This window comes from Nanorana parkeri, unplaced genomic scaffold, assembly GCF_000935625.1.
Source record: "Nanorana parkeri isolate BGI_ZX_2015 unplaced genomic scaffold, ASM93562v1 scaffold512, whole genome shotgun sequence".
NCBI lineage: Eukaryota > Metazoa > Chordata > Amphibia > Anura > Dicroglossidae > Nanorana > Nanorana parkeri.
In genome coordinates this window covers 536,514-552,312 of record NW_017306780.1, presented here as the reverse complement: position 1 = coordinate 552,312, position 15,799 = coordinate 536,514, and the positions used below count along the sequence as shown (strand labels likewise).

The 15,799-nt window shown below is 38.5% G+C and overlaps 1 protein-coding gene across 1 annotated transcript in view; it reads left to right on the top strand.

Moving 5' to 3' along the window:
• COL13A1 (collagen type XIII alpha 1 chain) overlaps positions 1-15,799 on the top strand; it is a 232,837-nt gene that overhangs the window by 72,899 nt on the left and 144,139 nt on the right. Inside the window, exons 3-5 of the mRNA XM_018561268.1 lie at positions 877-921; positions 5,988-5,995; positions 8,723-8,749. Of these exons, the coding sequence (XP_018416770.1) occupies positions 877-921; positions 5,988-5,995; positions 8,723-8,749 (80 nt within the window). The remainder of the gene's footprint in view (positions 1-876; positions 922-5,987; positions 5,996-8,722; positions 8,750-15,799) is intronic.

Below are 15,799 nucleotides of genomic sequence, written 5' to 3'. Positions count from 1 at the left end.
TATATATATGTACACAATATGTTTTGACATTTTTAAATGGGTCCAGTGCTTTTCCCATGCAGGACAAATCAACAACTTCACTTATCTGCCTCCCTCCTCAGCTACACATACTCTCCTTCCTTTGATTCCCCTGCTGGTCCATTTGGTTGCAGTTAAGAAGCCCTGGTTAAGCCAACACTTAGAGCATAAGATGCTCTCCCTGCCTTATGTGGCAGCATCGCCAAGTACAAGCACTGTCATGTGGGCAAAAAGGGAATTAATCATTTGCTCCCCATACCCTGAAGTAAGCTCTTGGCGGCTGAAGAGAGGGGCAGGTGAGAAGGAAAGTATGTTTAGTTGGGGAGGCTTGCAGTTGCACGGTCAAAGAACAGATTCACGTAAAGGACAGTCATCCCAAAACGAATGTTTTAGTACTAGGTCGATGCCAAAGGGGCTAAAACATTAAGTGGTTTCTTACATCTTTCTGCGACTGGGTCAGGAGATAACTGCTTCTGACTTCCCTGCTCTGGTCACATTATTAGATGGTCTCACTGCTGGAATTTTTTTTTCCCCTTAAAAGAATGCAGCAGGCAAAGTGAGATATTTCCTGCTGCAGCAGGAAATGTGCTACACTGTGGTGCATATCTACAGAGTTGGTAGTATTATGTGAAAATAAGAAACCCATTGCTAATTCAGCTCACCAGCATCTAGCCATAATTAAAATGTGATTTTTGGGTAGACTGACCTTTATGTTAATATAGCTCAAGTTTACAGTCTGTTCTTTATCTTCTTTTGAAATTGGTAAAATTAATTGCTGATCACTTATCATCTCTATATATTTCCCCATAAAATATTTAGTTATCCTACTCCCTAACTGGTGTAATTTTCTCAAACTAGGGCCTCCTGGAACAAGGGGCAAGAGAGGACAAAATGGGGAGCCAGGTATTGTATAATCAATGACCATTGTGGTTGCTACAATGACTTGAAGATGTTTATCTAAAGTGTTTTTTAACAAATGGGTAAAAGTAGCCTGTGTATTCTGGCACATAACAAAACGGAGAGAAGTGTGCTGCAAATGTGAAGTCTGTTACAACAAAGTCAACACTACCCTCAACAGTAGTGTGAATGGTCGGGAGATGTGAGGACTCCTAGTAAGTCCATGAAAGGGGTGACTGGCTGGGGGATGGTGCTCTCCTCCCACTGGGCTCCCTACATGGTTCTGGCCTTACTCCGCTCCATGTCCACTACTTAGGCACTCTCGCCCACTGTAGACCGCTGCTGGCTGTCCATGCTGTGGGAGGGGCCGGACAGTGTCAAAGTCAGTGTTCTATAATTTTTCTCGATCCTATACATTTTCTCGACTACAAATCTCAGCACATTATACAGCAATTCAGAATAATACCACCAGCTATAGAGGACTATAAATATCAGAATGGACTTTTCTGATCTGTGGGGAGATGTTAATCTTGGTACCACTCTCTGGCATCATCTAGCTCCAAGGTATTGAAAGTTGTCAGCTTTTTTAACTTCTTGGCCAGATACAGTGAAGCTGGAGAGGTTTGCTGTATTGACCTCCATCAATTTAGTCTTGGCAACATTAATCTTTAGACCTGCAGCTGCAGAACTTTCAGTGAGATTGTCAAGCTTATTTTGCATATCAACGCTATGTTTCGCGATTAATACAATGTCGTCAACAAAGTCAAGGTCATTTAATTGTTCCATGGTGATTGGGTGCAAATGCAATCCTCTATTTGGTTTACAGTCAATGGCTCATCTCATCGATTACTATGAGGAACAGTAGTGTTGATAATATAGATTCCTGTCTCACACAGGCAGTGAACGGAATGGGATCGGACAATACTCCATCGGGCAGAACTCTGCACACAAAGGCCTTGTACTATGCTTCAATGTGGTGGATGATCTTCTCCGCGACTCCCCTAAGTCTAGGAGCATCCCAGATATTGTTATGATTGACTTGGTTGAACGCTTTTTCATAGTCAATGAAAACCAAGTGAAGAGACTCTTGGAATTCATTGATTTGCTCCAGAATGATACAGAATGTGGCAATGTGATCCACACAAGATCTTCCGCCATGAAAACTGGGTTGCTGTTTTCAGAGAGTATTATCGATCTTCTCCTGGATCCAATTTAGGATCACCTTGTACAAGACTTTAGAAGTAATGCACAAATAGCATAATGCTGTGCCAGTTGCCACACACAGTTAGGTCCCCTTTCTTTGGGACTTTTACTAAAATGCCCTGTATCTAGTCAGTCGGAAACATTTCAGTATCCCAGATATTGTTGAAGAGTGGATGCAAAATCTGTACTGACAGCGCAGGGTTGGCCTTGATCATCTCAACTGAAATTCATCTCTTGTGGATACATTTAAACACAAACATACACTGACAACCAGATAAATCAGAAAACCTAGGCTTGATCTATAACTTGAGATGTCTTGGCCTATGGCACTCTACACCATTGTGTCAATGTCATCTAAAAAAAAGAGTCAATGTAACAGTTGTACTTTAATTTGTATTACTACAGAATTTTAAAAGGGTGTTTATACTTTCACAAGTGATTAAGTGATTTTTAAAAACCTGCAAAACACATTTGCTTTTCTATGAAAGTCTTGTTACTATTACTGTTTGTGTTGGGTTGTATAATACATGATATACACTTTTACTGTATTTTGTTCATCTGTTCAACGAAAAAATAATATGCACAGTGATTCGATACCTTCTTTATATAACAAGTTCTTCTTTGTATAAAAATAGCAGATATTTTCCCATATTTTTGTAATTTTCTTCAGCCTATATATAGCTGACAAGGTGGCAACCTTACTGAGTCTCTTGACACCTGCTCAAAGTTGTGCATGCTGAGCAACATGGGCCGATGTGACAATAAAGAAAACACAAAGGATAATGAAGATGAGAGGTTCTGGGTCAGATCAAAAGAAGGAAATATTACAGAATAACATATGCTCAGATATTTCAGTTTGTTAAGGATGTTAATAGCAGACATGACACTGCCTACAATTCTTTGACGACAAGATGGATCTCAGAATGTAGTTGAATTGTAGGCAGCAGCTGGATTCCCTAATCTTGGCCCTTTAATATGTGTAACTAGAGCTGTAAACAGTAAATTCTATTGTTTCCATTACATAATGTAAATATTTGCTAAAAATGCAGAGATAACATTTTGGACACCCACAACGAATATGTTCATTGTGTTCCCGTTACATGTGCTGAAATATTTGTGCTATTTTCTGTAAAGTCTATAAACATGACCAGGGGAGGTGTGCCTATTTTGGTTAAGGTTTGGTTTGCTGTGATATGGGCGAGATCAGACTAAGGCTGGAGTTACAATTAAAGTAGTACTGAAGGCTAGGCTAGGTGTCTTTTTGACCATAATACACTCTCTGCATTAAGGTAACAAATGCCCAGTATCTTTCCATATTCCCCTGCACTCCCCCCCACTCACACACATACCTGTAGCTGCTTGTCACCTCCACTGGGTCCAAGAAGATACAGAGTGTTACCTGAATCTCCTGGTTGTAGAAAGGGTACTGAGGGCAGAGGAGTGATAGACTCCTTCTGCCATCAGTCATCTGCTGGGAGGAGAGTGGTGCATATTTATGGATGCATACAGCTAGGCACGGGCACAACCAGGAACGCGTACACACGGGTGCCTCCTCACCAGCTAGCTAGCTGGTGAGGAGACAAACAGGCCTTGGGGGCTAGTGGTTGGGGTCCAGCTAGAGGGAGAGGATATGAAAAACTTTAAAAAAGAACAGTGAATTAATGTAAGTGTGAATTAATGTAATAAAAAGAAAAAAAATGAAGGTGCAATATCACTTTAATGTGTTTTTGTGCACTGGGCTACCCTTTGTTCTATGTGTTGTGGTATGCTGGCTGAGTTGTGGCATAATGTGCATTAATGCACCATACAGATGTAAATAGGCTCTAGTGTTCGTTTAACAATGAAAGTGGACTTGTACAGTTTGTGGGCAAGAATATGGCTAGAGCTATAAGAGCGATTTGTGATTATGCATTTGTGCAACTAAAATGTCAATTCAGTTTTAGTTGCACAGTCATGCTCCAAATCAGTTGAATTGCAAGTAGTAGTAGTTGAATGGCCAACTGTGATTAGTCACCTGGAGTTTGTTCTTTCCATGATGTTACACAATTCTAGGTACAGAAGATGACCCCTACCTTCTTTTAAAAAGTGATTGATCCCCAGAACAAAGTTGCTTGACAGAAATGATCGCTCATTTGGGTGATTGTTTTGCAATCACATAATCAAAAGTCGGTAATAAAGGTCTACACTATATCAACACAATAAATATAACAAAACATGGCTTTTTTCTTAGAAATGTGCACATTTATGGGAACATGCAAGAGAGAAGCATGGTATAATCCTGCAGTCAGTTGTGAAATGGTATTTTGCTCTCTGTCTTTTGAATAAAAACTCTATTAAATGATAGAACATTGCCTAAAGAAACAAGTTTACTTCATTAATCGTGTCAGTGCTGTTTGTGGTATATATTGCATGGTCTTGATTGAGTCATATCATTCTTCAACATGTGTACATATGTAGTCATGTTTGATGTGCCTTATATTAAAGTAATGAAACTATTGTTACTTACATGTTTTTTCAAAATTCAAATTAAAGGAGAATTGGAAAAGAAACCACCTTTAGTATGCGGTGTTAAAATTAAGAAACAAAACCCAGCAGACTTGATCTATATAGTTTCTAGGTCTACTGATTGATTGCGGCCATGTGACAAAGAAATCACGACCCTGCCATGCCATAGAGTCTACACCGTCTTCAGTATGTGCCACAAGGTGAAGCACCACAGCTGCTTCACCTTGTGGAACTCAGGGGGGCTGTAGAGGGCAGATCACTCTGCACCAAAGACCTGGTTGATGACATCAGTATCAGCTTCTCGAGCCAGGATTCTGCAGGAACAGAGCACACAGCCATGTTCTGGGTGCATTACTTGGCACTGCGATGCAAACCAGGTCCCACGCTGTGGTGTCACTAAAAGTACTCTTATTTTGTAGGGAACAAGAAAGCTAATATGAGGCTGCTAACTTGACAGCTCAAATGTTGGACTCCTCCTTGAGACCAATGATGTCATCTACCCCTGTGCCTTAGGCAGTTGGCTGTTAGAGTGACTGGAGACCAGAGGAAAAGGAAATGAAGGAGGGGGCATAAACAAAGTGCACCTATATTTTTAAAGTCACATTATATTGTTATATTTTTCTAAGCTTTCTTCAAACGTTCCTTACTTTTAATAGGGAGATGCTAGTTTACTAACAACTGAAAAATGTAGTATCACACAGTAGTAGCACACAGTACTTTTTTACACCATAGCACTGATTAGCAATGATTGACTTAATTCATCTAGGTAAATAATGATTATAGCAGCTAGACTGTAGAACTATATGGAAATCACTCATCTCATAGTTCTCCTTTAATGCTTTCTGAGACCCCAATGGAGAAAATTCCCTAATTTCTTGTTTTGGTGGCAGGAAGTGAAAGAAAATTTTTCGGGGGGGGGGGCAAAGGGGGGCAAAGACAGCTCTGTTCAAAGCAAGAAAAAACAAGGTCTGGAGTTCCACTTTTGACCTTTAATTGTGATGGGTGAAACGATAAGGGGTCCCAAATCACTTTATCAGATCATTGGGGGATCAGTACTGTATGTTCCATATTAATCATATAGCCCCAAATTTCACCTGCAACTCCTTTAAAAGCATTTGAGGATCATGAGATACTAACAACTGAAAAATGTAGTATCTGTCAAAAGGTCTATATAGACACAATAATCTCATCATTTTGCACACAGTTCACTGAAGATGATGATTTCAGCTTTGGAGATTTACTGTTAAACAAATTTTATAATCACTAACGGATAAATGGATCATATTTTATATGTTGCTTGTTACATTATGTTTATTGTAATAACCCATAATTAATATTCCTTCATCTTCTCTGTTCTTTTCCAGGACCACCTGTAAGTAACTGAAATCTCTTCTTGTAACTCTCTCTACCGTGTTCCTGCTGGTAACTGATTTATAAGGGTCAGAGGTGGCTGAAAGAAGAAAAGCTCCAGATAATGAACATGTCAATCTTTTCCTATAAACCGCTGTGTCTGAAAAACACAGATTGACACTCTGAAATGAAATAAACCCATGAAGACTGGTTATAGATGTACATAATTATACATCTTGCCTGACAGCTTTGGCAGAAAAAAAGTCTTGAATACGTTTAAGAAAGCCATAATTTTATTGCTGCTTGGTGTATATAATTTCATAAAGTCTTTTCTCACTGTGCAACGCAATGGGGATATTATATCACAAAAGTGACATGGATATCTCTATTAGCACACCTTACAGAATGAAAAGCAGTGCAGTGATTGCACACCTGTAATATATAGTTTTAACGCTGATTCACAACACTGTTCTACTCCACTGGCATTTTGCCCAAAATGCTTCTGCAATCCAATCTGATCCACATGGTTCACTGCCACTGTTATTCAGTGCCATCATTTTAGATTCATAGTGTTATGAATATTATAAGGAATGACTTGAAGGTACCACCCCAGTGCTAACAGGCACCTGGCTGTTCTCCAACTAACAGGCACCTGGCTGTTCTGCAACTTCAATATCCCATGAGGAGAAGTATGCAGCAGGTTACTCATCTCCAACTCATCTCCAGGTCCAACCCATCTGAAACCTGTGGATGCAGTTTATGCCATTGCCCCTGATAAACTAAGGGATCATTTGGACCTCTTACCCATTCAACTGATGAGTACAAGTTAAAAAAAAAACTCACACATGAAAGGTAAAGTTAATGCTCATACAAATCAGATATTCAACTCATACTCTCTTTAAGCCCAACTCGAGCAAGACCTTTTGATTTTGTTATGAAGGAGCTGGGAAGAGTTAGATCCCTGGGTGCTCTGGTAATACATATAAACTAACATTGCTGTAAGCCATAATCATCACAATTATGACAAATCACGGCTTGAATTATCTTGCTTTGCAGGTAATGAGTCTATCTCGTATATTAGTTTCACCTTTTAAGTTGCATTAGTGAAATAAATGAACTTATGACTAGGGGATCATACATTACTGTTGCATTCAAAATCTCCACAGTGCCTCCCTTGCCCCCCAAATTCTTAACTTCTGATGTGGGGATAGCTGATAGCACTTTCTATACCCACCAGTGTGTTTAGTGCAACTTACTGCCAGATCCAAGCTTTACCAAGTAGAATTGGCAGAGTATACCTATTCCTATGCAAACTCCAACTTTCAGAAAGTCAGTATTTGTTTCAGATATGTAAATATATTATCTGACACCTTTATAGTGCCTGCTATTGGGCAGCAATGGTAGTTGGGGGGGGGGCAAAGACAGCTCTGTTCAAAGCAAGAAAAAACAAGGTCTGGAGTTTAAAAGCATTTGAGGATCATGAGACACCAGAGCACCAATGTTTGGGTCTAACATCCTCCTGACACTGAAGGTGGCATGTGCTGATACAAAATTATGATAGCTCACCTTACCAAACTGCAAAACCATTGGTGCCAATGCTGAGTGCATAGTCCAAGTAACTTTACAATTAAATGTATTTAATTGAAAAAGTCTATATACAATAAAAGTATCTTTAATGAAGGTTTGCAAACCTACTTAATGAAACCTAAAGTATATTGCCACAATCAATTTTGTTAATGCATAGGTATCTGGGTTGTGTCCTGTTGTGGCCCTTCAATAAAGGGGTTTGTGTAAGAGAATTCCTGATTTGCTGATCATTCAGTCCTGTAACCAACTCAAGAAAAGGCAAGTAACTCTTGATTTATAGAGCACACAGGCAGATACCCCCATTAAACCTTAAAGGAGAACTGTGGGGTTACCTTTTTTTCCCATATTTCTCTTTATGGTCATGGGAGGACATGTACTAATGTCCTTCCGTGACCCAAAACTCAGTATATGCTGAGAGTGCCGCAGCCATCAATACTGTCGAGATCCATCCCGCTGGCTGATTGACAGCTGACTCTGCCTCTCTATGCCCTGTAGCGAGGGAGATGAACAGGGAAATGAGGGAGATGATCGGGAAATGAGCAAGCACCGGTAGATTTTCGCTCACTTCCCAATCAATAGATCTGACTTGTGACAGTTTCAATGTCTGCTCCTTATTGTGACAATAGAGCCATTAAAGATCCAATGCAAATACTGATTTTCTTTAGGTAAAAGGCCAAGCACCCCCCATATGATCTCAGGGCTACAGAGCAGTTGCATAGACACAGAACACTAGATTTTAGGAGGTGGGTGGTAGGAGAGGGATTGCCACATATCCAGAAGTATGAGTTTTTACTAGTGGCCTGAGTAGCACATTGGGAAGACAGGCAATTGCTGCCAAGGTAGGGTAGGGCACACTTGACTGCCTTTTACTCAAACATTACTTATGTTTCTTTGACGTGGTTTCAGGTTTGCTTTTAATTAGTTGCAATCCAAAATTTCATTTGTTCTTTTAATTGTAATTTGTACCAGCAGCAGAGCTTTTGATATTATTTAAGATATGTGGCACTGATCAAGTGGAGCATAAAGACATTGGAGAATTGTCAAAATCTGTCAATATTTTTCTATTTTATATTCATGAATTGATTGTTCTCTTTATTATACCACGACTGTTAATTTATTTTTGCTGTAAGATCCTGTAATAAACCATTTGCTTTTGTTTCAGGGACCTGGTGGACGCCCTGGTATTCCGGTAAGCACCCTTTTTATCTTTCATATTGTTTTTTGCAGGATATTTTGCTCTTGATTACTCATGACTTATACTTGCCTTGTATATAGCCACTGTTCTATTTGAACACTGTGCAGATCAAAGCAAAGTAGTGGTAAAAGTGCTTTAAAAAGTCTCATATTATGACCTATATTTCTGTGTGACCTTGGACATGTATTTATAAGCATTGTGTGTCATTGCAAAAATAGGTTGAACTTGATAACAATCCTATGTCAGTATTGTAGAATACAGGTGAAACTTGAATAATTAGAATATCGTGCAAAGTTCATTTATTTCACTAATGCAACTTAAAAGGTGAAACTAATATATGAGATAGACTCATTACCTGCAAAGCAAGATAATTCAAGCCGTGATTTGTCATAATTGTGATGATTATTGCTTACAGCTCATGAAAACCCCAAGAACCCCAAATCCACAACCTCAAAAAAGTAGATTATTACATGCAATCAATAAAATAAGGATTGTACATAGAACAATATCAGACCTCTGAAAAGTACAAGCATGCATATGTACTCAGTACTTGGTTTGGGCCCCTTTTGCAACACTTACTGCAATTACTTTTGCACGATATTCTAATTATTCGAGTTTCACCTGTATACAAATGTATTGTGACATGGCATTTGTGAATGGAGTATGGTGTACAGGAATGTAAGTAACTACTTCACAAAATGAAACATTTATTAACACAGTGTGGAAATAATGTAATCAATTCTATAGATAATGTACATACATTTTTAGGTAGTGTGGCAGTATTTTTAGAATCAATACAAGTAAAAGATAATTGTAAAATAAGTAAATAGAAGTAAATAAATTATATAAAAGATCTGCATAAGTTTCCATAAAAGATGCACATGTGGTAAGTGAATACAGATAATAGTGTATTTTAAACATACACTATTAAGTATCTAAAAACATGCCTGTGGGCTGGAAAATTGTGTAGACAAATGTCTTATGCATATAATTTTTTCCTAAAATACTTCCTACCTAACATTTTTTCCTCAGGCGGTTTGTAAAATATGTATTTATTGTTGGCCTGTTAAACTACAGTTTCATTTATCAAATCTAAAAATCTATGCACTGCAGTTTTTCCTTTACTTCTTTTGTTTAATATACAAATTTTACATTCTATTTATGAATTAATCCTGAGACAAAGAATGAATATTTTTTTTAAATTGTGCATTACACCAAAAATCCCTGTCTGCTTTTCACATTATTTAGTAATATGGAGGGGTACCCCATAGACCGATTTTAAAGCAGCACAATGGTTTTTGTACACTTTTTGCCCTGCACTGCCCCATCAATGGACCTGGGGCGCATTTTAACACCATCCAACTTAGTTCAATCAGATAAGCAATTCCCCTATGAAGACCACACATGCTGCTTATAAACCATCTGTGGCTGTGACCTTATAGTCTGCACTGCCCCAATGACAATGGATGATTGAGCAGAAAGGTAATGACTGTGGAATGGGCAGAGTTGAAGACTTGACTTGCAGAGAGATGTTACTTTAAGGAGCTTAACATCTATGTAAAGTAGGGATGCACCGATACCACTTTTTTGGGTCTGAGTACGAGTACCGATACTTTTTTTTCGTACTCGCCGATACCAATTACCGATACTTTTTCTTAAAGGGCAGATATAACTTTTTTTATGCCATCCTGTCCCCAGCCCACACCTGTAGTGTGGCACAGTTATATCTAATTCTGCATACCTGGCTGTATATTATACATTAAAAAATGTAATATACAGCCAGGTATGCAGAAATAAATATAACTGTTCCACACTATATGTATGCATTATGCACTACAGTGTTCGGGCCTTGACATGTGCTCAGCCTCATCCATTTTCCACCATATGGGGATACAAGGCTTAGTTAAAAAGAATAGCAAGCAGTAGTGCATTTTTTTAAAATGTATAAACCTACAGAAGGCAAATATAATGTTTGAGGCCATCCTGTGCCCACCCCCCATCCTGTGCCCAACCCCAGCAGTGCTGCTAACCTTCTTCTCCGTCGTCTCCGTCTGCTTCATCCCCTCGTGTCACAGCCTAGTCATCTGTCAATGCCGGCCTCTTCTTACGCTGATTGGCCGATTGGATGATTGACAGGCTTCCCCACCAATCACGAGTGAGGACAGAGGAATTGCCTCTTCTCACGCTGATTGGTCAATTGGATGATTGACAGGCTTCCCCACCAATCACGAGTGAGGACAGAGGAATTGAAGGCGGAGTCTGGTTTCGGCCGTTCGCCCGTGGAGAAGGAGTTCGCGGCCATCTTGCATGAATGCAGACGCGGTCCTGTGTGCTGTGTGCGGCGGTGGAAGATGACGGACACAGGTACTCGTTTTAGACATCAGAGCATTTGCACGAGTATGAGTACCCATGCAAATACTCGGTATCGCGGCCGATACCGATGCTTGTATCAGTGCATCCCTAATGTAAAGGCAACATTTTTTCATGGAGTGGGAAAAGTATGACCCTCTGTCAGTTTTCATTACTGTCTATGTGTCCCCACTGGAGAGATCCTCCTCTCTAATTGTCCTGGTGACCTGAGAAAAAAAGGGATGAGAAATCCAATAATTTAGAGTTGTTATCAGAACAAGTGAAATTAAATCCACCAGTGGGGACACCTGTTCCAATACCAGCTGTCTAAGATGGGAATTCTGTTCACTTTGGAGAGATTTCCTTATATTTCCTGTTGGGCTTCCAGGACAGGAAGTTAAGGGAAATCTCCACAGTGGAACACAGGCAGCAAATAATATAGTATTATGAGTTTTAACCCTTCCCTACTCTGCCTTAAACAAAACAAAATTGTTGGCTTTAGATAAAGTCTAAGTCCTAATGGATAATTAGGCAACATTTTAGGGTTTAGGAGAGAGGAGGATTACGCTTTAGAGTCAATTTAAGAGTTAAGCTGGCCATACACTGTGTGAATGATTCTTGATGAACCAGCTCAAATTCGTTCAGTGGGTAGCCCTGTCGACACCTTTTATCTGGCATTCTTTGATCAGAGAATTGAAGGAGCCAGTCAGAAACTGTTAGAGCAAACAGAGACAGCAACCAATTAGCTGTCATCACTGTTTGGATATTGTGGCACACCTGCTGTTTGAATGAAAAATATATATATCAGTGTATGACCAGTTTCAGTCTAAGTAATGGGTCAGGGACACATAGGAAAACACTTAAGAATGACACCTAAATCTCCATGATGAGATTTATTGTGATGGAAAATCAACTTGCTGAACAGAAAATGATTTTCTATATATGTGTGTTTTTCTGTTTGCAGATAATACTGTATCCACATACACACAAGATCTTATATTAACTCATGAATGGCAAAATAATACACAATTACATTATCTGTGTGGAGGAAGTAAGATTTCCTGATTCATTTAGAACTCCATCATATTCTTTCAGATTAATTTATCATTTTGTCTTTTACTTGGGTAACTATTATCGCAAGATAACCTCCACATTTCAATTATCATTGAGGGTGGACGGATACAATGTTTTTACAATTTTACAGACTTGTAACATCCCGTTAAACATGCTTTTATGAGAAAAGGAAGCAGTTTACTGGTCTGAATATCAAATGCCTGTATAACTTGGAACTCTAACTTGGAGCATGACATGTTAATAAAAAGCCCCAACGGGACAACAAACTTGTTAACATAAATGCATCAGAGAAAATAACCTGTTTGTTTAAACGGTTGTCATGCCTGTATTGCTACATTAAAGAACAGAGAACAACAAACAGGAAAACATTAAGTGGCACGAAAGGGTTGCAAAGATGTATGCAAAGCTAGCCAGATGTTCTTGTCCAGGAATGGTGGAAAGTATCTCATCAGAAGGAACATGCTGGTATCCTGGACTTCCATTATTTTATGTTTTGTTTTTGTTTCAGAAATTGTCATTCACTCATTGCATGTCTGTGTTTTTACAAGTGTGTAATGCTTTGATGGGCAGCCAATTTCAAGCGTAGGAACAATTAATACAATGTTATCAAAGCAATGCACGAGTTCTGCTTGAACATCATACTGGAACATTCTAGATAAATTAGGTTCTGACATGAGACATTCATTCTCTTCCTTTACTTTGAAATAATGGATGCTACAGGAAAATGTACTACATTAGCACACTAATGTCCGACTGTAGAATAGTAAAATAAATAATTGTAAATAGTTTTTGACAAGATAAAGGGAAATGCAGTAAATTAAAATGTACCTCACTGAATCACTACAACTGGGCAAACAAATGTGGTCTGGCTATGGACATTCAGATATTTACTTATTCCTAAAAAGCAGTAAACCAAGCCCTTACTAACTCCTGTAACTGAAGGCACTCTGGCGCAACTCATCCTCAAAGTTTACAACAGAAGGACTAAAGTCACTTAAAGGCAAAGTCCACCTTTTAGAAAAAGAATAATAAATGCACACTTCATAAAAGAAAAAAAGTGTGCATTTATCATTTTATTGCAGGATTATTTTATTGGAAGACTGCTGAGTCACTGTTTGCAGAAGGGAGCAGAGAGAACTGAGCTGCTGAGTAAACAGACTTAAAGGGCATCAGTGTTTCTGTTGTAACTTTTAAATATTAAGAATCCGTGTTGTTATGCAAATGTTTGCACACATGTAAAGGTGTATAGAGGGTTAATTGAATTTCTTGGATGTTAATATGTGGGCACACCATCAATCACCTCATATTATATGTCATATACTGTATATGAAAGTTATTTAGCACAAGCATTGTTTCAGCTCTAATACATGCCGGTATTCCCACAGCAAGAGATCCATGAGCATGCCAGCCCCCTGCTTTGTCCATAACGATCTAAGTACGGTTCAGGATAAGGCTGCTACTTTAAGAGGATGGCTAAAAAAGAAAACCCCTCCCTTATTCACTGGCCTGGGAAATGTGCATTATCATGGCTACCAGAAAGGGGGTATAGGAGTGTGAAGTGGGGTTATGTACATACCTGCCTATTACTTCTACCTCCTCCACAAAGAACTGTAAGACATGGCCTTTTTCTGTTACATGGATAAGTTATTAAAAATTGCAGTGTGAATTCTCCAAGAATGCAGCACTGCACTTACCCCATTAAATCTCTATGAAAATCAACTGGCTGCTTTGTGTAGTCCAAGGAACACCGCAGATCACAGACGCATGTTTGCCTTGTAATTATATAGTTTTGGGAAATGTAAAGTTTTACTTTTATAAACATCATATAGTATTCATAAATGTCATGCCACAGAGCAATGTGTGTAATATAATACAATATTAAAATAAATTCCATTCCCGGCACAAGTTGTAGCTAACGATCTTCACCATCTAGAAATCACCCATCACACAGAGTGCTGCTCCTCAATAAGGACCAGGGAACCTTTAGATAGAACCGTACAACAAAGGCACAGAGCACCCACTCTATGTGAAGGATCGCTTAATTAAATAGAATAGAAAGAAATCAATGCTCATACTCACAAAAGTACATCAGGCTGAGCATAAAACCTCCGACATTTCGTTTCAGCAGGGGTGCATACACAGGTTCTGTAGTAAATAGTCCAAGTGCTGTCCGTTCAGCCAGCTCCTGCTGGAACGAAATTTCACAGGTTTTATGCTCAGCCTGATGTACTTTTGTGAGTATGATCATTGATTTTATCTATTCTATTTAATAAAGAGATTCTTCAGATAGTCTGGGCGCTGTGCCTTTGTTTTATGGCAATATTAAAATATGTTACTGTGTTTTTGTTTCAAGCTTTTACTACAATGACACATCATGCATTATAAATAGATAATCAAGGCCACCTGGGATGCTTGAGGGTGAATACATGAGACACAGAGGGACAAAAAGACTACTTTATTTTCACTTCCTTAAAATAGTAAAGGGGATCTTTCTTTTTTTTTTAAATTTATTTTTAAAACTTGTTTTTTTGCTCTACTGCTGTTACTAAAACAGAAAGTAAGGGAATACAGAGAATAATTAGAAAAAACAGAGGTTGTCCTTCCCTTCTCCAGCCAAAACGAAAAAAAAAAACACTTCCACTTTAAATTATATTTTAATATATAAAATCCACACTACATCTGGTATCTCAAACCTTGATGTCTTTGTATGTTTTCCTAAACCTTTATTTATATGACCCCCAAATATTTTAATTTTCCTGCCTGAACTCTTATCCTATTTTCTCTGATCTGTTTCTGTCTTTCCACTTCTCTGCATATGTCTGGAGCCCTGTCTGTTTTCAAACGCAAAGTGTTCTCTAATGCTGTAATGTCTGAGAGTTAGTATAAGTAGTAAACATGGATTTTTTAGAAAACTCTCTTCAGTGTTCCAAGCTTTTAACTGATGCTTTTCTCTTCCTTTAAGAATGTAGCATGAATGAATGTCATCCTCAATAAATAAAATTACATTGATACAGAAATGTGTTAGAAATGATGTAAGGAAAGCTGTCGCTGTACTAAACGCATCTCGGTAAAATAGACCATTAATAAGTCTCTGATATGTCAGCTGTGGGTAACATCCCACTAGGCCTCACAAGTTCTCAGAGGTTATTTAAAACAGTTTTGCTTTATAGATCATGCTGTGTAAGCCAATTGAAACCTTGATTTTTCAGTCTTTGATGGATGTTGGTGGGCTTATTCATCTCTAGCCTCCCAAAAATCATGAAGGAAATTATGTTCCTATGAGTAAAGTTGACAATGCACAGGAAATTATTTTGTGACAAATTATTATTTTCTGTAGTGATCAATTATTTTTCAAGCATAATTTTTCTGAATGGTTTGTACACTTGAACAGTATGAATTCCAGCCAGTAGATTTTGGTGATGATCACCCCGGGTTTACTTTTCTGTCATAGAAAATGCATTGTTGCTTGTTCATTAAACCCTACATATCCTGACTAGTCTAAGTGACATGTGACATTTCTGGTGACATTACTGTTATGTAGTGTGCGGCCAAATTAAATCTCTGGTTGATATTGTCCCACATAGCCCATAACTAATCTTTATACAGGCAACCATAGAAAAT